A 22,598-nucleotide genomic window follows, 5' to 3' on the forward strand; every position below is an offset into this window, starting at 1 on the left:
TTACCTATTTCTGTAAAGACCTGGCGCATTGTTGAAACATCTTTTGTTTTGCCGTGGACTTCATTTTCCAGGTCTTCTAAATGGTGAGAAGAGACGATAATTCATTCCGTGCTCACAAAACAGCCTCTGAGATCCCCCACGAGAGCGTGGAGAAGGGGGGTCAGGGTCCTCAGCGCGCGAGGAGGAGAGAATGAATGTCAGTCAATGAGCGAACCTGGCGCTGAGCGGCAGCACTGCACCTCCAACACTGTTTCCACCTCTGAGCAAATCTCTGCCTATCGTCTCTGCTTTGCTACTGAACGCAGACTCGTTCTCATCGGTACATGCAACTGATACAACTCTCAACCCACGACACGACCCGGGAAACTGTCTGACGCGCGGCGACCGTCTCGCGTTCTTTCCTCGAGGTGCGACTCTGCTTTGCTTCTCATGCTTCGCGGTGATCTTCGCTCGCCTGTTTCGAAAAGTTTCAGTTGTGGGGATAAAAGGACTGCTAAATCTTCCAAGGGATTTTTTTAAACAACGTAAGTGCTCTGAATGTCTTGACAGAGATAGTTCTTATGATCCCGTGGGAACGCGTCTAATGTTTCTGTGAAGAAATCTAGTTTTATCTGACTGCTTAATGAGTGACCTCGAGCCAGATTTAACGCACCCCAAAGTGGCTGTGTCTTGCTCCGGGATAGCACGGCATTTGTTATTGTTGTTGTTGTTTGCTTTTTGTTGTGTGGAAATTGAGTTAAGGTGATGATGCGCAACTTTATTATTTCATATCAATAGATCTCCTATCAGATACCATGTTTCGCTCGCGCGTAATGGCTTGATTGCGGCAATAATTTTGACTCTTTATGGCTTTTATTGTGGAAGTGTTACTGAACTCCTAAACATTTCAGCAGCTAACTTTGCTTTGACTTTAACATCAGTTCCTGGTGTTAAAGTTTGCTGAAATTGACCTCTGGTTAACTGACTGGAATGCCATACTTCTGAGAATGTGAGAAACATTTATTACGCTTAAAAGATGTCAACATATTATTAACAAATAAATCATTATGACCCTAAACAATCTTGTTTATCACGGCGTAACGTTTCAAAAATGCCGGTTCATATAAACTCTCATTTTATAGTTGTTCTCTTGCCTAAGCGTTTTCTAGTGTCGTGGGAAATAGGCAGGTCAATGAAATACTAGTGGTTTTGGTTGATGGATCTAAAGGGGAACTTGTTATAATGATACCCGTAATGATGTGCGCGTGTATGCGGCCACCCACGAGTATAACATGCTTGTGTGTGATGTTTAGTGGGTTAACCTTTAATAACTAAACGTTATCAGTGCAGACCGGGCTTTAAAACCAGCTTATTGTGTAGTTCAGTTAAGCTCCCAACTAATTTGTGACTGGTATAGTGGACGTGAGAACTGCTCCTGTGAGTGAAGATTTTACTATTCCATTTATAGTCCTCTCCATTTATAGTCTGTAATCAGAGCGGGAATTAATGCGCTCGAGACCAATGTTGCGGATAATTTATATTTTGTTCTCAAGCCACAATAGACATTTGGCCTGCGTTATACTCTTTATTTTTCTTCTCTGGAAGTGCGCATGTGTGTTAATTGAAAAAGCAATGTTTAGTTTTAAATTAATCTGTCAACAATGGTTGTTAAATAAGAAAACTATAGGCCTACTCGGAGCAGTTAGTTGGATAGCACTTATAACGGGATCGAATCCGTGCAGTAAGGAAACAAGTTGCAAGGAAACACCTGTTTGTATGGGTCACTGCAATTTACACAACACATACGGGAGTGTTTCCACTGTGCTCATGAGTTGATAATATAATTTCCAAGGAAAATTCTGGGCAAAGCTCTTAGATTAAGACTTGTAATCTACGATTTATTCTTTTAATGTATGTTCTCCACAATGTCACAAAAACATTTTCGCGTTGCTTACTTAGATTATATATTTTTTATTATTATTTGCAGTTTCCAATAATTTGAATAATTCTACTAACGCCTTATTTGTATCCTGTTTTTTAACAACAGTATTGTTTTTAACAACAAAAATAAATATTAGAAAAATAAAACAAGCAAACACAATAAAACACTAGTCTTCAATTCTACAACTTAAAAGGAGCATTTTTTTTTGCGTACATTAATATGTCTGTTTAATCTATTTAATATTTTCAGTGCTAGGACAGAGCTACATGTCTAAACAGCCTGCAAATCTCCTTAGTCTTTTTCTTCTTCACAGTCACATTAATTATTTATATTTAGGGTGACAGACTACATTCGTTGTTAAGTAAATAACCTCATTAATTTAACATATTTCATTTGTGAATTTTCATTTGTAAGAGGGAGTTTATTAGCTCATTATTTTGTTCCAGTATTATTTAACGGCCTTGTGCAGTAAATATGAAACTATTTTGCACTTTACAACTGTGAATAGCCTATATTGCAATTGACTCGGATTATTATTGATAACTTTATATTTTATATTTACAAAAACAAATATCTGGTACTCCCAAATCTATATTAGCCTAAATGATTTTATTCATTGTTTATTTTTAAAAGGTTATAGCCTACAGGACATGAACGCGCTTTATTCACGCGCTTTCATTTAGACTGGCCGAATCATTTTTCACTATTACACGCTTAATTTGCTCGATATTTAATTGTAGATTTTTAGTCATAAATCTTTATTATTACACTTAATATTAAATTTGGCCGTGTTTGATGATTACGTAGATTATTTAAATAATAGCATCATGTTTATGTTTTTGAATCTCGGAAATAGCATTACATAATGAAACTATAGTCCTCAAAGATTACAGTGTCTTTTAAGATAAGTGTGTTAATTGATATTTCTACTGGAGCGAGCAGGGCCAAAATCACTTGAGAATGTTAAATTAGATTATATGATAAATATAAGTAATGGACAGTGAGATAAGGAGCCTTGTGAAATCCTTCAGTGTTCATTTGAATTATTTTTTAATTAACTTTCATTCTAATCATACATGGAGGATTATGCAAAACATCTGTTGAAAAGTTTAGATTTCTTAAATAGTCAAAAATTTATTAGTATGTTTTTTAATCCGTTTTATCAAAAATTATGAATGAAAGCAAATTAACCGAATTAAATCACTGCACCCTGTTGCTCTCCTGCATCCAAAACTTCAACATCGCATTTCTATTCATTCTGGCTGATTTCAAGTTTTGATCCCATAAACATGTGAGTTTATTTATTTATTTGCCCCGAATTATTTAACACAATAGTTCGGTTCGAGTCCCAATGAGACAGCAGGATGGAAGAAAAGTAGATGCAAAGATGGAAGAGGATGGAAGAAAATTAGCAGATGATTTATTCGTCAGCGTTTCGATTTTCAGCCCTGCGTTTTCTGTTCTGTCCTTTTCAGCGCCGATGTCAATTGCTATTGCTTCTCATTGATCCCCGTGCAAAGTGAGAAGTGAACTAAAATTAATGTCGATTCCAGTGGCCGGATCAATGGCCAGAGTTATTTTAATCTGGATTTGTAGCATTAAAAAAGATCAAGCGCCATCAAACGTTTTCATTCTTGTTAACAATTAGAAGGAGAGGCGCGCATCCTTCCCCACAGACAGCGAGGATAGCGACAGCAAGAAGTTCTGCGTCTCTAACTTACAATAATATGTGACTGAGAAAGTCTTTCTGGTCTGGATTCATAAGAAAATTCCACTCGAAACCGCGCACTGAAAGTAAATGAAGCATGCATTTCTCAAATGCAGCTGAGGCTTGATTGGCCTTTTGTCTATTCCATGTTATCGACAAGCGTGCTGTTTCCCAACGAATTAAACTAGAATTAACCCCGTTAACTCGTACCCACCCGCCCTCGTGCATGTTTATGTTTTCACGTGCTAATAAACACTTCACCGAAAGCTCATTTGTCATGCAGATGGTGGCATGGTATGGTAATTAAAATAATCTAATACCACAGTTAGAGCACAGGGAAAGGTCGTGGTCCTTAAAGGATTCTTTTGAATTTGTAGAGAAATATTTAAGATGCGAGTGCGTGACAAGAGTTTGGACGGTTGTATAAAGATGAAAATAATCAGGTGTAGTCCTTGGATTGCCTAACTTCACCATGTCCCCTTCCATTATGTTTTGAAGCGTGCAGACACGCCTATTCATGTACCTTTTTATTTAGTGCCGAGGCGGAACATTTGAAATTTTATGGTGAGTGAGATACTTTGTTTGTTAGGTAAAGCGCCCCAACCGCAGCAAAGCCTTTGAATAAAATCTGCTGCTACTCGAAGTTTTTTTTTTAACACTGGTTATCGCTTTCGTCTTCTTTTACTAGCATGTATGCTGTGTAACTATATATAGTTTCTTTGTTATTAAGAGTTAAGATATTGTGGTTTTCATTTATATTTAATTGCTTTAATGCGTACAGTTTTGTTCATTGCTGATGTTTTTATCATGTCTTTCTAACTTATATTAATTATTAAATTACTAAATTAAATTGATAACTACTATATCAACGCTAATTTAGTTAGAATAAATTGCCGCGCATTGACCTTATGATAAACTGTATTTATTTTGTCTCAGCCATTGCAGCAGCACTCAACGGGGCGTTGGCTGTGCCTGCACTCTTTATTTTGAAGTGCAGAATTAAATAACATACAGATTTATTTTTACTATATATATATATATATATATATATATATATATATATATATATATATATATATATATATAAATAATGTGCAACAAATAAGTCCTGTGTGAATAAATATAAAACTTATGGCAAAGACACTGTTAGAGCTGAGCTGACTGAAGATTCAATGACTGAAGATTCAATGGCTATGCTAGTTTTTGTAGTTTGTTCTTTTTTTTGATTTACCTAGCTGTCCATTATTTAGATGTGAGTTTTAGAGGTGTAGAATAAGTTAATTTTACACCCTCTCTCACAAGGCATTACCAGTGCATTTGCCTGGGATCAATAAGAGTCCTATATCTCTCTGCTTGTCTGAATGTTGCTTGGTATCTTCCCACTGAACATTAGTCTAGGAGTGAGACACAGCTCTTCCCACCAGTTTAGAAATGCATATAAATGCCTTTTACATTAGTTATTGTGTTTTATTCTTACAGCGAGAAAATGCATTTATTTTTTATGCACAAGTTTGTGGAAGGATGAGCATGAAATTCATTCAGTTTTCTTACTCGGTGGAAAATGTTGTGGAACTGAATTTGGAATAAGAGGCAAACCGTGCTAGTTAAATTAATCTTGTGTTTTATAAGACAGGCCAGCCAACAAGTTCAGGCGGTTTAGTGGCAGACTGCTCTCGCATTTTGCTTCGTTATCTATTATTGACGAGCCCCTGGTTGGCGAACAGTGTGCTCAAACAAGGCGAAATCAAAACAGTGTAAAATCTCTCTTTCTCTCTCTCTCTCTCTTGCTCTGTCTCGGTACACAGTGGCGGGCAGCAGTGGACAGCTGTAAGGGCGGTGAGGTGGGTGGGTGGTTTGGTGTCGCCTCGGCTTCTTTGCAGTCCAGTCCAGGCTCTGAGTGCAGAGGATCCAGACACCTTGCAAATAATCTGGGCTTAGTGAGGAATTAGTTGGCTCAGGTGGGTGGGATGAGACAAACAGTCCATCAGCCCCTGAAATGAATAGGGCAGGCAGGACAGGAAACTTTGAAAATCATTTTGTTCACAATGAATCAATGTTCCCCGGTGCCCACCGCAAAGCTTTATTTGAAAAGCAAATCCTCACTTATTCTGACAGCTCATGCCGAGTGGCACGTTTTCTACGCCTAGAGTAAATCGTGCAAATTTTGTCTGGGGGGGGAAAAAAGTTGCGAAAGTTTAGAGGCAGGCCCTTGGTATGCTTATGTAGGCGATAAGATCCAATAAAGCAGTGATTGATTACCACTATTTATTGCTGGGTTTTATTGTGTGTCATACACTGTGGGGAATTTATTTGTTGATAGTGAACTGGAGTGTTGAGGCACAGCTTGTACTATCATTATTGATTTAGTTAGCTGTATGTCCAAGTGTCATTATCCTTCACTGTGTTCTCAGTCTGTCATTAAATCTCACTTTCACGTCTTCGGGATGCAGGCGTTCATTTTTTTATGTCTCATACCGCAGCTGCTGCATGTTATTGAATTGTACCGAGGAAGATTTCATATCACGAGGGCTTTGATTCTAATTCAGCAGGATATATTATCTGCGTGGTCCTAAGTTGCAGGCCAGCCGACGTTGAATGACTGTATTTTCAATAATATCGACTGTCCTCCGGTCCAAAAGCTCTTCCTTGAGGAATACTAAGTGAGCCGTCCTCTGCCGAGCAAGTGCTGCCTGGGCTTTCCGCGTGGCACCTTTTACCCTCCTCACCGCAAATATTTAACGCGGCTTTCCTGATTGACAAGCTGAGGGGAGACTGGAGTGGCGTGTTTGTGTCAGTGGCGGCAGCCATTTCGAGTGGATGCTTAAGAAGTCTGTTGTGCATAAACATAAGTTTACCCTCCAGGGTGATTAAAAACGTAACGAGTGCTAGAGTGCTGCTGAGACCCTTCAGACAAAGGCGTTTGGGAAGTTTTCAAGAGCAAAGTAGTTTAAATGTGCTTCGTACTGCGCCAGTGTCATTTCCTGCGTCGTCGTTTGAGGGCTCTCCATTTTAGCAGCTGCACGCATAACAGCCTTCACACCACATCATATTTTTTGACACCGCTGGAAGCCGCTCAGTGAAAGTTAAAAAAGCTTGAGAAATCGTTGGCATGGCTTAATTTGGAGCAGCAATTAGCATGAAATCCCTTCGTCGTCCGCATTCCTGTAACTGTTGCCGTTTTTGTCTTCTCACATGGTGTCTAGCTCCGACAGTTTTCAGATGTGTGGGTTTGAATGTGTGTGTTTTCTGAGGGTATTGAATGACAGTGTCTGCCCTGTCCTGTAATAAAATGTAAGAGTGGCACTTTCACGGTTGTCAACAATCTCTAAATATACTGACAGACAGGCAGAGGAGCAGGAGCTGCGGTTTGAGTGACACCCTCCGCCGAAACTTTTGCATTTTCTCTCAGCAGTCAAATTTGACAGTCGTTTGTTGTCGATGAAATTGGATTCATTTGCTCTGCTTCCCAGAGCTGTGCCGAGAAAATGTGTCGTTGACAACTTCTTATTTGTCTTTGTTGTACCCTTTCTTTTTTTACATCACTAACTTTCTAAAAGAGAGACACATAGCTCATCATGGCAACTGACACTGCAATATCATAACAATGTAATTTGAAAAGGAAATGCAATGCTAGATTTATGCTGGATCAATTTAACAATGACAGATTTATTTATTTTTTCCCCGGATAATCAATCTTATTTTTTTACTTGTGACAAATATAACATAATGAAACTTAAATATAAGTTCCTAGGGTAATTAATTATTATTACTATTAAATTAAATGTAAAACTAATAACATGTATTTATTTTTACTTGTTTAATTTAGTCTCATGTAGTTATTTTATGTCAACATCAGCTTTTTTGATTTGTCATTCAAGTCTGTTTTTTAATAATCCTTGCAATGCAGAGATGCGTTACAATGTTGAGCACTTTGTAATGGATTTTATTTTGCCTCATTTAAGATGGTTTCTTGAATCTTGGATTTTTCGCATGAAGATTGATGGATGGAGGGAAAGAAGCGTGACAAGAGTTGTGGTGGACATTGTGGTCCTCTACCCCCTTTCGACCTCTCTCTCACTCTCTCTCACTGTCTCTGTTTCTCACTCAAACACACACACACACAGACTTTGGCGTGTCAGTGTGTGTCAGGCTGACTCACTGCTCTCTTTGGTTGCTCTGGGACACTGGGCTCTCAGTTTGTGCATGCTTTTGTGCGTGTGTGTAGCTGGGGCACCAGGCAGACCGGCCGCAGCCACAGAAATGATTAGCACATCTGTACAACACTCAGCCTAGTCATGCCCCCTTTTTCTCTCTCTCTGGTATGCCATTGGGGGGATATCCTGTGTCCTTTTATTGGATTGCCAGTTTCACACTGCCTGACTGCACTGATGGTAATGATAATAAAATTGAAATATCCAGGTACTTATCACTGTATTACCTTGCTATCAACACCCACCCGCACTCATTTTTTAGAGGTTATCCGAGGGGAGAGATTCGATACAGAGACGAGGCCCTGATGAGTGTGAGAGTGGAAAAAAGAGAGGGGGCTTTCGATATTGGTACATTTTCAAGGTGCTATTTTCCCAGCTAGGCCCGAGTGAGAAGACGGAACGTAATGCGATTCTTGGGCTTCTCGCCAGCATCAAGCGGTGTAGTGTAACCCATTTTCTACAGACAGGAAACAGCACACATTCCCTTGCCATGTATGTGATAATGTAAAGCTCTTTTTACTGGGCCGCAGAGTGTGTGTGTGGAGATCGAGTTTTAAAATTGATTCGAATGAGTGTTCTGGACAGCTGATATCTGTAAAAATGCCCTGATAAATTCCCCAGGAGTTTCTTTGATGCAGTTTGATATTCTGTGTGGCATTTGAAATGGCCTCGCCGTGACACAAGTCTAAAGGGCCCATCTATTTGAATTACTCTGAATAAGAGGACCTGCTCTCCAGATGCACAGATTAAATTCTGTTTTCCGTACACACACGTGACATCTCAAAACGTGCATCACCGTTTAAAAGTTTGCGGTTAGTAAGTTTTTTCTTTTAATCTTTATAAAAGAAGATTCTTATGCTCACCAAGGCTGCATTTATATATATGTATATATATAAATGTTGTGAAATATTATGACACTTAAAAGTAACTGGTTTCTATTTTGCTGTATTTTAAAATGTCATTTATTCCTGTGATGGCAAAGCTGAATTTTTATCAGCCATTACTCCAGTTTTCAGTGTCACGTTATCCTTAAAAAAAAAATTTAATATGCTGATTTACTTTTCAACAAACATTTATTATTATTATTAATGTTGAAAATATTACTTAATATTTTTGTGTAATAGTTAGTTCAAAAGAAAAGCATTTATTTGAAATAGAAATCTTTTGCAACAATATACATGACTTTGATGTCAGTTTTAATTAGATTAATGCATGCTTGCTGAAAAAAAACTATTCATTTCTTTAAAAAATAAAATAAAATACTGACCTCAAACTTTTGAACAGTAGTGTAGTACACTTTTATGTCCTCAAATAACTAATATTCAAACTAAAAAAGTAATCTTTTTATACCCATTGTAACCCCTTTTCAGTAATGGTCGATGATAAAAATTTTAGAGAAATTTAATGCTATTAAACAGAGTAATTTTTTTATTTTTTTTATTTGAGTGAGCAGTTTGAGCAGTAAAATAAATTCTGAATTTCATGTATGTTAAATGTCCATTTAACTAATAGTAATAGATCACTTTCAGGTCACCCTCAAGGGATTGGTTATGACGGACAGACGCACACACGCACAAATAGACACTAAAACGCTTCTCATTAAACCCACTCACACTTCTGCCAATCAGTGAAAGTTATCCTCCAGGGCTTCTTCTCAGGCTGTTTGGCTGCAGCAGGGGTCAAAGGGTGAAGTGCGGCTAATTTATTCATTCATTCAAATTTCCTGTGCAGATGGCAGGCTGATATGATATCAGTATGAGAATCCCATCAGAGGCAGAGGACCAGGGTGTTCACACGAGCAGGGCCGCGCTCTTATCTGATCAGAGTACAGCTCTTATCTGCCTCAGACGCGGTTCTGCTCTGCAGACAGGGAGATGGAGTAAGAGGCTTATATGTGATCTGAACCTCAGATCTGCAGGGGGAAACTTTCTATTTCGGAAAGGGAAAAGTAGGCAAGAGTTTCAGAGTGTTTTAAGTGTTTTAACTCCTCCTCTGTTCAACTTTCTTCAGGTGGAGGAACGTCGAGGATGAGCTGCCAGTGAGAGCGACCCACGATTCTGCCAGAGAGTTGACAGCACAAAAGTTTGCACCATTCTGCCCATACCGTTTTCCCCGTCTCTCTTCTCTCCACCCCTCCCCCGTACCCCTCTGCTCTCGCCCCTAACCCCTCCTCCGCCCAACCCCAGCCCAGTCTCCAAAATGGACTTGCACCGGGCAGCTTTCAAAATGGAGAGCTCCTCCTACCTGCCCAACCCTTTAGCATCCCCAGCGCTAATGGTGCTAGCATCAACGGCGGAAGCCAGCCGCGATGCCTCCATCCCCTGCCAGCAGCCTCGCCCGTTCGGCGTGCCAGTTTCTGTGGAGAAGGACGTTCACCTCCCCTTCAACAATGGTTCCTACACGTTTGCCTCCATGTACCACCGGCAGGGTGCTGTACCACCAGGCTTCCCAAACAGGGACTTCCCTCCTTCCCTCCTACACCTCCATCATCAATTTGCCCCACCAAATCTGGACTGCTCCCCCATAAGCATGCTCAACCACAGTGGCGTTGGGGCCTTTCGGCCCTTCGCTTCTCCTCTGGAGGACCGTGATGGAGCGGGAGGTGGATACCAGTCCGCCTTCACCCCAGCCAAGCGGCTAAAGGGCTGCCTGGAGGCCGAGTCTTCTCCGCACCTGCGCTACTCAGACGCAGAAGGGAAAGAGTATGACTTTGGCGGTTCTCAGATCCCCTCCAGCTCTCCAAGTGCTCTCAAAGCCGTGGAAGATGCAGGCAAGAAGATCTTCGCAGTGTCAGGCCTGCTGTCAGACCGAGAAACCTCGTCCAGTCCGGAGGATCGCATTGAACGCTGTGAGTACACTCTTTTTTTTTTTTTTTTTTATGAAGTCCACTATTACTGTCCACTAACTGTACAAATAACTAAAATTCTTCAGAGTCTACTACTACTTTTAGATCCAAAAATTTATTTTTTTGGTTGTGTAGGTCCACACTAACACACTTTTGTTTGATAAATTTTGTTTTGTTTCACATATTGATTATTTTGCTGCCTCTTTTTATATAAGCTAGCTACTCTCAGATGGGTCTCAAACATATAAAAGGTGAGACCTATAGTTAATTAAAATAAATTAATGTAAAGTGATTTTAGAAAAACATTTAAAATAATGAACTGATTAAAAAACAAAAACAGTTAATCCAAACAGCAATGAATATTTATATATATATATATATATATATATATATATATATATATATATATATATATATATATATATATATATATATATATATATATATATATATATATATATATATATTTATATGGGTGTGTGTAACAGTGCTTAACTTATAAATTTCTTGTCGTAAAATGTTATCCCTATAATGTAGAAAGTGTGTCCCGCTTCACAAGTCAAACTGCTGGGGAATGTTTAGAGAGTGTGCCCTACCGGTCTTACAGAGCAGATAAATTCCACAGATAAAACTCATAAATGAAATGGAGGTTTCTCTTGGGCGAGAGTGTGTCTGAATGAGTGTGTATGTGTGTGTTTGGGAGGTGAGGAAATGTGAAATGTGTGCACAGATTCATAAGACCTCTGCAGAGTGGAAGCCCAGTGGTATTACTGTAGTAATCTAACCTGACCACTCTAACTCAAATACATTAGAAGCCCCAGTGAAAACATAGGTACACACACAGAAACACACACACACACACACACACACACACACACACACACACACACACACACACACACACACACACACACAGAGTTCTACAAACTCTTTCTTATCTGCTTTCATTCTCAAATTATTTACTAGCAAAAATAAATAATTGTTTTTCTGAATAAATCTGATTTGAGAAGAATGTTTGTTATGAGACACACATTAATGTAATTAATTAAAAAATTAATTATTATTAAAATAATTTAACAATAATTACTTAACACACAAATAAGTGTATTTTTTAGTAAATTCAGAGATTGTATATGAAGGTCTTGCTAGGTGCCACTTATTTTTATTTTATTTTATTTATTTATTGTTTGTATTTGTTCTCTGTTTTCTGGTAAGTTCCATGCTTTCTTATACTTAATTACATTAATTGACTTGAACTAAAAATGAACAATTCTTCACAGCATTTATTAGTTTTACTTGATGTGACATTAACTAATTAAACTAATTCTCAAACAAATTAATTTTTAAATCAAAAGCTGAATCAACATTAGTTAAGGCACTATGAACTAATTGTATTTTTATTAACTAACATTAACAAAGATTAATAAATGCTGTAAAATAATGTAATGCTCCATTAACTTCTGTTATATATTAAATGGGACCTTTTTTCCTGTTCATTTTACCTGGCTTTCTTGTCTATTTATTGGTTTATGCCTCTGTCTGCAGATCTTACTTTTTTAATTCCTCTCTCTCTCTCTCTCTCTCTCTCTCTCTCTCTCTCTCTCTCTCTCTCTCTGTCAGAAGCACTGTCCGTTATAGAATTGGTTTCCTAATTTTTTTTTTGTGTGTGTGCACTCTCACTCAAATCCTGAAATTTTTTGATTTTTCTTTTTTTTTTTTTTTTTTTTTCAAATTTAAATTTTTTTCCCACCCATTCACTCTTTTTGGGAGAGCTATAATAGTGCAACGGGGAGGCCCAACAGCAGGGTAAAGAGTGAGAGAGGGATACAGAAAGAGAGGAAGAGATGGAAGCACCCTTGATCGAACAGATGAGAGACAAGGGCAGTGAGCTGAGACTGATCCGATAAAAACAGCAGCATGCAGGCTGGGAGGAGCGTGAATGACTACCAACAAGAAACGAGAGAGGAAAGCAGGAGTGTGAGGGAGGAAGAGAGACAGACTAGAGGAAACTGTGTCCAGTATCTCATCTAGAATTTCTCCTCTGAGGGGGTCTCGTTTGAGAGCGCTCTGTAAGACATCCACCGTAGCGCTTTTGAACCGGCAGCAGCACAGGAAGCAGTGATACAGTGCCGGTCCGTTCGGCTAGAGGGATTATAACACCTTCACCCTCGGCTCAGATTAAGCGCAGATAGCGGCTCTCGAGGGCCAATCCAGGTATAATCCAAGTCCCTCAATGGACTGTAATCTGACATTCATACTATCAGATAAGAGCAGCGGCTTCTCTTGCTGAAATGAGAGGGGATTAGGGTGGTGGAAGGGATAGGAATGCCTCAGCCTTCTCTCTGTGGAGAAAAAACAGAGAGAGAGAGTTTTAAAATACAATGATTTGGAGAGTGGGAGACAGTTTTGCCTTTTCACTCTCTGCCTCTCTCCTTCTCCTTTTCTCTTTTGAAGCTGAATCTAATTAGATTAAACCTTAGGCCCACCAAGGGCTCTAATGCAATTGAATTTCCAGCAGTGTTGCAGAAGAGACTTAAATTGGGTTCCCCTTGACTGGCTACCGTGCTACTGGCTGTCACTTCAGGAGCCCTGTCCTCTCTCTGGGCATTAAGCCCCAAATCTGCACTGTACTGCAGCCGGTGTGATTCTCAGCCTCTGTGCTGGTGAGCAAGAAACCTCTGCAAGATACAGTCCTATCATGACAATTCCTGCAGATAGAGTTCCTCAAGAGTTACAACATGTCACATCTAGAGCTTCGCAGCATGACATATTCATTATTTTTGAATGGAAAGGAGAACAACGTGTGAATGGAATGTGTCCCTTACAAAAACTATTTTTAACCATATTTCTCACTAATTTACACTTGAAAGAACTGTATAGTATTGCAGTGATTGTTTTACATTTTGCCAGTGCCTCTATATATACACAAATAAAATCTGGTTACGTTGTTTTTTGTATATGTCATTTTTAATATAAAATGTTAAATAAAAAAAAAAAAAAACTAAATTTTCAACAAAAATTAAAATTTCATTTATATATTAGTGCTGTCAAACAATTAATCACATCCAAAATAAAAGTTTTTGTTTACGTAATATATGTACAGTATGTGTTCTGTGTATTTATTATTTATTATGTATATATAAATACACACACATACATTATATGTATGTATATACATGTATATACATTTATATATTTATATTCTTCTATTTTGTATTATATCAAAATTTATTTAATATATAAACATAACATATTTTTCTTAAATATAAACATGCATATGTTTGTATTTATATGTACATAATAAATATACACAGTATACACACATATATTATGTAAACAAAAACTTTTATTTTGGATGCGATTAATTGCGATTAATTGTTTGACAGCACTAATAACTATTCATGTATTTCAATTACATTTGAAATTACTATATTGTATTTGCATGATTGTTTTACATATACTATTGCCAAAGCAGCTATATTTATACATAATTTCTTTCCCCGTGACCGTTTTTTGTGTATATACAGAATGTTACATAATTTTTTTATTTTATTTAATTTTCCTTAAATTTTATGATTATATCAAATGTAATATATGAAAAAAAATATGAAAAAATAATTATTATAGTCCAGTGGGTTCTATGGTCTAATATTAATGGGATCGTTATTATTATAATTCATTATTATGTATGAATAACTGTGTTATTTTGGCAGAAATTAGTCACTATGAAATTTTGTCTCTAGCATGATGTGTGTGTGTGTTCATTTCCTAGTGTGAATGTGTTACATCTGGAGCATGTTTGTTTGCCTTCTCCCTGCACATATTAGCACGGCAGAGCCGAGCAGTGAACCTGACCCAGGACAGCTATCCCAGCTTCACATCCAGAGGGAAAATGTGTGTGTGTGATAAACAGAGAGACTGATACAGTGTAACCTGTTTCCAAACTCAGTGTGAGCCACAGAAAAAATAAGACGTGAGAAGTAGTCTTAGAAGCAGAAGGAGAGAAGGCAAGGAATGAGGGAGAGTGAGATGAAAGAAAGATACAAAATAATAAAAGGCAGGGGATGAGCAATCAGCAGCGCCGTGAGCTGAAACGCAGACTGCAGCTGCCTTCCTGAGCAGCTGAAATAAAAGGGAAAAAATCCTTAAGACAACAGAGAGCAGCCACACGGGCTTCCTTCCTGATGTGACCAGCCCGTGAGCCATGTGGGCCTGTCTCCATAAATCCCTGCTGATTTACAGGGAACCGGGTGGCTGGCAGCTCCGTGCTTAACCCCAACCACCCCAGCAGCGAGCCGCCGGCTGCCCGTCCTTCCACGTGGAGCTTCCACACAATCGTTCGGATCTTCAAATGATTTCAGCTCGGGTCGATATATAGCACAGATAACAGCACACATCAACACATGTTAAAAGATTCTCCTGTGTCCTCCGAACGCACCAGAGCGTCAGTCACGAGGATATATTGTTACAGTGGCAAACCTGGCGGGGCTCGTCCTCTAATTTACACGGCTCCTGAGCAGTAGCGCCGAGATGCATTGTGTTAGCAAGCATAGTTATTTTTGCATTGGGTCTCCCTGTCGCTCTCTTGCTTTGTAGTTGCCAGTCAGCCACTGGGTTTGAGCCTTTAATTATTTGCCGGTGCTCTTTCTCTGTCTCTTTTTCATTCTCCTGCTCCCTCTTTCTCCTCACTCCCTACTCTGTCTGCGTGATTGATTCTTGTTTTCATGTTTTTCGATTGGGCCGCACAGATCTGTCAGAGTGTATAGTTATTCCGCCGTCTTTTCCCTTTCAAAAGCTCTGAAGAGCAGGGTGCACTGACAGCTGTTAAAACACACAGTTGTTGTTTTTTTTACCTCTTTTTTTTTGCCAGAGCAGATGTCAGTGGCATGTTTGTGTGTGTTTTTCTTTTGGATGTATTGAAAACTTTGGGAAACAGTTGCAGCAGAAGTGGCAAATGCACCAGGATACATCATAATAATGGAAATCTGTTATTACAGAACAATGAAAAATGGTTGGAGTTTGAGAGAAGCGTCTTTTAGGCTTCTCCTTTTCTCAAGCCGGCAGTATTGTCACTCGTCTCCGGCAGGTGAAGAGTTAAGGAGATCAACATTGTCATCCCAGCAAAAATTCCCCCTCCTTCTGTCTCTCCCTCCCTCCCTCATCTGTCCTCCTGCTCTGGTTCCTGCTCCCTCTCTCTGTCACGGTCTAGTGGCGAGGTTAAGTTAAGTAAGAGTGTTCTAATAATTAGGCTGCAGAGCAGCCGCTTGTCTGTGCTTACCCAGATGTTAAAAGGCTTGTCCTCTCATGTTGCCTCCCTGTCGGTGCCCCCTCCACCCTTCATCCATCCCTCCCTTCCAGCTTCTCCCTCTCTCTTTTTCTATTCTCAATCTCTCTTGCTCTTACCGCCACCTAGGAGATCTATCTATCTATCTATCTATCTATCTATCTATCTATCTATCTATCTATCTATCTATCTATCTATCTATCTATCTATCTATCTGTCTGTCTGTCTGTCTGTCTGTCTGTCTGTCTGTCTGTCTGTCTGTCTGTCTGTCTGTCTGTCTGTCTATCGATAGTTCTATTGTTCTATCTATCATTCTATTTATCATTCTATCTATCATTCTATCATTCTATCTATCATTCTATATATCTACTATTCTTCTCTCTCCACCCTTCTATCTATCATTCTATCTCTCTGTATCTTCACAATTGCTTAACAGAGCAATAAAACTGTGCAGCTTTATAACAAACATTTGCTTGCAACCAACCTTTGGGGATTTAGGTTTCATCTCTATTTGAGAGTGATGAGAATTACTTTACTGCAGATCAGAAGAGCAAAGTGTGTGATCCGTCTTGCTCTCTCCTCTGGTTACTCTTGGCAAAAGACAGCAGGTGTCAGTGCAGCAGGCCATGGCTGCACCGCTCTGTGCGGTGTGAAGGAGTGCTGGGCCGAGCCATTGTTGCGGCATGATGCAGATCAAGGATTAGCGCTTCCTGCCTGAGCTTTGTTGGCAGACCCACTTGAATTGGACACAGGCTGGTGTGTGCGGACCGCTGGAGCCACTGTTAGGGAAATGAACAGGGGAAATGAGATGAGAGCATGCATCCTCTGCAGACAAACAGCTGGGATCAGAGTGAATTGACGTAGAACATGAAGGTCTTACACCGCAGCACAATCCTCATGAATATACAGTAGCTTACAAACACACTTGTTTGTTATGAAATTGCATATTACTTGTGATTTATTTGTGGTTTAAAAAACTGTTAGTATGCATCGTGACCTAAATGATTTCCATTCATAGATTCAAGCTCTTGGCAGATGTGTACACGCAGCTGTATGGGGGTTCTTTCAAGCACACACATGCACCCAGGATTTAGGTCAGGCTTGTTCCCATGGCCTGGATGTGGGCCTTGTGGTGATGTCACACTTTGCTATAAAAGCAACCTGAAAGCGGTCCGCTGAGTCCTGTAGAACCACACAGCTGGCATTAGTATCCGTTCTGCTCATGCACCCGGGGTCAGGGAGCTGGTCATGGTACCACAGCGGGCCGTCCTTCAACCCTGAGTTTAGTTCCAGGCCACCGGCAACCAGGAACAGCCCTTAGATCAGGCTCAAACTCCCCTCCTCCCCATCCTGGACTAATGCAGATGTGCTGAAAAGCCCTGTCCCCCTGAGTCCCTTAAAGAGGTAGGGGATGAAACTTCACTCTCGCTAACAGGTTCACCACCCAGAGCACAGCAGACCCAGCCCACCCGTTCGCAACCACCACCTCTTCCTTCACCCCTCCTCACTGTTTCCCCCAGTAATCTAATCTCCTCTTCGTGTGCGGGTGCAGTCTTCTGTGACAGACTTGTTTCCAAAAAGCCAGCTTGGCTAAAGGACACACATATTATATATATTTATTGCATCCCCTTAAATGTGAATTATTGAACACGAGTGATTACCGAACGGGATGCGTAGGGGGGCTTTCTGTGAGTTTCAGACGACTGTTGCGGATTAAAACAACAGCATCCGGAGTGACAGCTTGCATGAGAAATGTCTTTAATGTAAGCTGGGCTTTCTTCTGAACATTAGCATTAGCTAGAGGCGTGCTGTAAGCCCTTACACCTGTAGCAGTTTGTAGCTTGTTTTTCGGGTGCTAACGAAGCTTCCAGCTCTGCTTTATTGCTTCTGAGAGGGCCGCGTGTGTGTGATCATTGCTCATTACCGGTCGGTGAGACCTGAGGCGGAAAAGCGGCTCAGGAGAATCTGCATGGAGACACGCACGCTCCTCCAGAATGCCAATAGCCCACACACATTAGAAAGTGTTGCCATTTTGTACCTTCTTCCTGTCACTCTCTGTCCAGGCGCTCGTAGGGGCCTGATTAATTATTTAGCAGCATGTATCATCTATTTACCTTAGTAATCCATCTGTCAGCACGCCTATTGATCCAATCCTGCATTCTAATTGTGCATCCTCTCGCAGCAGCTAGCTCATATTTAAATTCAATGCCTGTCACTGCGCCTGACTGTCTGTGCGCCGTCGACTTTTGCGTCTATTGCTGCGGTTGCGTTTCAGAGGCCGTGTTAAGCTACAGCTGTGCTGTAGAAAGTGAGAGTGTATCTTTCACCCCCTCTCAGGTGTGACCGCATTGTTATTTTTGAAGTGACACATGGAAGGGGGGTTTTATTTGGAAAGACGTGGCTGAGAATGAAAGAGATGTGGGAGGAGGGTGAAAAGAAATCAAGAAACATATATATGTCTTTAGTTCCGATTGTCATGGTCTCACTGTCCATTTAGTCCCCCTTAGATTAATTCCTATTTCCTCTTTTTTTTGGTGTCTCTAACCTAAAACAGCTGCTACCTCACTGCACAGTCTATCTATCTATCTATCTATCTATCTATCTATAGATTAACAATAGATTACAGACAATAAAACTTTACTCATTTCAACTCATCAAGACACCATTTTTACCAACTGCCAATTGCATGAACAGGATTGTGGGATGTCACAGACAGTGAAGTTGCCTTTTTGTCCTCCTGCCTCTGTTTACTACTTGCGAAGGTTGGATTTTCATCTTTCGTACAGTGTTTGTCTTACCTGTTCTCTCCCTCTCTAGCATTTTCACTTTCTTCCCCCTCTCTTTCTCTGTGGGTGGTTGTGTGGTGGCAATAGGAGATTGTTTGTTGTGGTGACAGGGAGGCAGACCACTGATAAGAGCACCGTGGCAGCTGGTAGCCGTGGCGGTGTGCGGTTAGTGAAAGGGCCAGAGCGTGGGGCGGTCAGGAAGCTGAAACGCTCATGCAGTTGTCAGGCTGGTCTGTCTGGCCAGGCCCATGAAGCGGGGCTTTTACATGCCAATAAAGAGGGCCGTTTTGGGGGTGGGCTGGTAGCCAGGCAGCCTGGGAGAAAACAGTTAAAATAGGCACTTAAGAACTCCCTCCCTTCTCTCCTATCACGATGGGTTACGCTGCCGTTCTCAGTTGTGTTCTAACAAGGCTTTTGACATAATTGAATACAGTAGCCCTGGGTAGATAAGCATTTTGTGTGCCAGCCACTATGCATCTGAGAATTCTGGCTATGTGTGCACATGCAGGAACTGTATGCATGTGTTTTATTAATTTGTGTGTGTGCTAATTCTGCGTGTGTGTCCCCACACGCTCACTGCCAGCTGGACGTGTGTGAGCTTATATCCTTCCTTTGATGGCCCACTCCTCTTCAGGGCTAATCAGAACAGATGTGCGAGCGCCCAGCATGAGTGATCGTGCAAATGCAGCAATCAGTAAACACTCGCTGAGTTAATGACACCAATCAATGGCCTTTTAAAACAGCTATTTGATAATTGCAATCATCAATGCCTTCTGTAGTATACATTACAAATGGGCCTCTTCTCTTCTTCTCCACTCCCTCCCTCTTTCTCTGTCTCTCTTTCCCTCTTCCTTTTTACTCTTCTTTTTATTTTGTGATCATGGATCTATGGTTATATTATCCTGTCACCCAGTGCGGTGCTGTAACTGAACCATATGCATCTGTTGCTGAACCATATGCATCTGCAGTTGTTTGCATTTTAGCACCCTTGTATTTCAGATTCTTTTAAAACGTATTTAAATATAAAAATCTAAGTATAAATAAATATAATATTATAAAAAAACAAAAAAAAAAACAATTGTAAGTTTTAAATACAAAAAATACATTTATTTAAATTTATTGACCCACGTGTTGTTTGAGACCAATTAAGACTAAGTGCTAATGGCTTAAAATATGAAAAATAAGCAAGTAAATAAGTACCCATTCAAGGTTGATACTTTTTTAAAACAATTTTTTAAAACAAATGTTCAACTTGAAAATGTTTTAATCATGCTCCACTGAAAATTTTAATAAAAATAAAATGTTTTATAAATATTTCAAATATTTCAAAGACATAAAACATGAATTAATGTAGTGACTATTCCTTAAAATATGTGTTGTGCAAGTCTACACATATTATAGCTTAATTCTTTTTTTTTTTTTTAAAAGCTTCAATAATTTATGTTACTTGACCTGGTTAGAGGAACACATTAAAATAATTAAGAGAGAAAATAAGTGGTTATTTTTTTATAATTTGAATCTCAAACAAAAAGTAAGTCTAAACATAGGCTGAGGGTTAAAAAATAAGATTTTGCAATCAACAAGTCTGAAGCAATCCTCCATTTCATCTTATTTGGTAGAAGGCATATTGATTCATTCACTTTTCATTACTGTTCTTTGTTCCTTTTGGTGTCCACTCAGTGTGAGCGATACAGTATCGGACAGAGAAGACAGAACGGTTACGAGTGATCTCATGCGCCGAGTGCTCTTCCTGTCTGTGTTTTATCTGCAAGTCGAGAGTGAGTTTATTTTTGTGACACATCAAAGAACATGGACGCTCTTTGACCGCGTCTCCTCCCTGGGGGAGTGGGTCAAAAATCTTCTTAAGCGGAGACCCCCTCCACTTCACCCCATCAAAGCCCATAACTGCCCCCCTTTGGTCGGCCATTTTCAGGCTGCGGCTGTGCGCCTGCAGGCCCGAGACCCCAACAATTTTAGCACTGCAGAGCCGAAAATTGTCGCCATTGAAAATGGAACCTAAAAGTGGCTAATCTGAACTCCCTATATATCGAGCCCCCCCTTCCTGCGTATATGTGTGCTTTTGTGAGTTAAGCTGCGATTCACACCTGCTGCTGTGTAATCCTGTAGTCATGTTGGCCCCTGGCTCCTGTGCTCGCGCGGCTCTGCGGGTGCCATTTGGATACGGGCTGTCTAATACCACATCCCCACGGCAGAATGCACGGCATCCGCCTCTGGGGAAACGGGGGTGGAGGGGGGAGAGTCGAGCCTACAAATGGGGTCCTGAGGAGGGGCTGGGGGGGTGGGCTTAGAGAGCAAAAGAGAGCAAATCTGTCACTTTTCCCAAAGCAGTCACCCCTGTGACCTCCATTCAAAGATATATTGATTTTCCAGTGCTCTGTCTAACAAGCGGCAGGCTGAGTGGGGTTTAGTGATAGTGGTCGTATGGCTCGGACACAGCGTGATGCTCTCTTCTAGAAGTTAAACACGTTTCCTTTCTGTCCTTTTTTTGCGGGGACATCAAACAAGTGCAAATAATCAAAAGCCACCGAGTGGCTCTCCTTCTGCTCCCCTTTTGCAGATCTCTCCATATGAGACCATTTTTCTGCACACATATGACAGCATGTTTGCTCTTTGTGTGGGGCCTTTTGCTTTAACTTAGCTCCTTTTATGGGCCTGCGTGTGTGTCCAGTTTGCTTTGTGGGGTTTAGGAAGGCTCATGCAGGCCCTCCAAGCATGACTCCTTTAACTTTTTGTTTACTGGTGTCCTATGATACACACAGAGTCTGGCGAGATGCAAAGATCTGTGGAGCAGAGAGGAGGGAAACAAAGCGAGCATGTACAAACAAACAGTATCAGGGGAGAACGGCCTGTGCATCTCAGAGCGTGTCTATCCTTCAGTACATCAGCCTAAGCCATGAGAGAGAGAAAAATAGAAGGAGGAAAGAGAAGATGGCTATGTTCACACAGCAGTAGAATACTGATGTCACTCCAGTTTTAGAGTCCTGTTTATGTTTATGTTAACACACTGTTTGTTTATAAATAGAAGCGACACAGTCTTTTTTTTAACTGAATAAGGCATATTTAAGTCTTCATGGCTTAAAAATATATTTAAAATGTATGAAATTAAATATACTTTAAAAATGATTATAAATTAAATGTAATCCTGATATAATGCTTTAATTGTGCTCTATGAAAATGGTAGACTATTCTCTTTTAATAATGAACAAATGTTTAAATAGTGTTTTATTTCTTTTTTGTTTTTATATCTTTGAAACATTTGATTTGACATATTTGTATTAAATAACATGTTGTATTGTTACAGATGTTTTAAAAGAACAGAAAAGGAATTAATTTAATCATTCTTACAGACCGTATTAAAGCTACTTCTGGAAGTTGTTGAATAAGTAGGTCAATCTGAAAATCACATCTGCTTATAAATGACCATGTGAACACAGCCAAAAGTAGATAGACACGTAGATAGAAAGCATGAGAGAAAGAGAGTGAACGGTTTACTTGCAGCACTGGAGAAGAGAGGCTTGTTTTTGAGACAAGACTGTTTGTTCAGTCAGGCTTCAGCAAACCTGCCACCAATGGCTTGCCGAGCTGGGGTGAACACAGAGGAATGTTTCACTTCGTTTTCTCAGATGTGTTTGTATTTCATGGAATGATGCACAAAGAAATACAAGATTTGTTTTTTGCCTCGCCAGAAAGCCAGTTTTATTTTTCTTCTTGTTTTTTTTTCCCCCTTGGTAGATTTTCAGGCAATCTGTTCCAAACTGTTACGACTCCAGCTGAATTCTCATAATGACAGCGCAAGGCTGTTTGCATCAGCAGCGGATGTAG

General features: G+C 40.1%; 1 protein-coding gene across 8 annotated transcripts in view; it reads left to right on the forward strand.

The window, feature by feature from the left end:
• Positions 1 to 218: 218 nt before the first annotated feature.
• The window catches only part of rnf220a (ring finger protein 220a), a 120,325-nt gene continuing 97,945 nt past the window's right edge, over positions 219 to 22,598 (forward strand). For 2 of the 8 annotated variants that reach the window (XM_042718517.1, XM_042718519.1), the window contains exons 1-2: positions 240 to 524; positions 9,851 to 10,688. In XM_042718517.1, the coding sequence (XP_042574451.1) occupies positions 10,040 to 10,688 (649 nt within the window). In that variant the 5' untranslated portion in view covers positions 240 to 524; positions 9,851 to 10,039. Of the gene's footprint in view, positions 525 to 9,850; positions 10,689 to 22,598 lie in introns of all 8 variants that reach the window. The other 6 variants (XM_042718515.1, XM_042718518.1, XM_019119082.2 and 3 more) reach the window with 4 other exon arrangements.

The sequence above is a fragment of the Cyprinus carpio genome, chromosome B2 (assembly GCF_018340385.1).
Source record: "Cyprinus carpio isolate SPL01 chromosome B2, ASM1834038v1, whole genome shotgun sequence".
NCBI classification, from domain to species: Eukaryota; Metazoa; Chordata; class Actinopteri; order Cypriniformes; family Cyprinidae; genus Cyprinus; species Cyprinus carpio.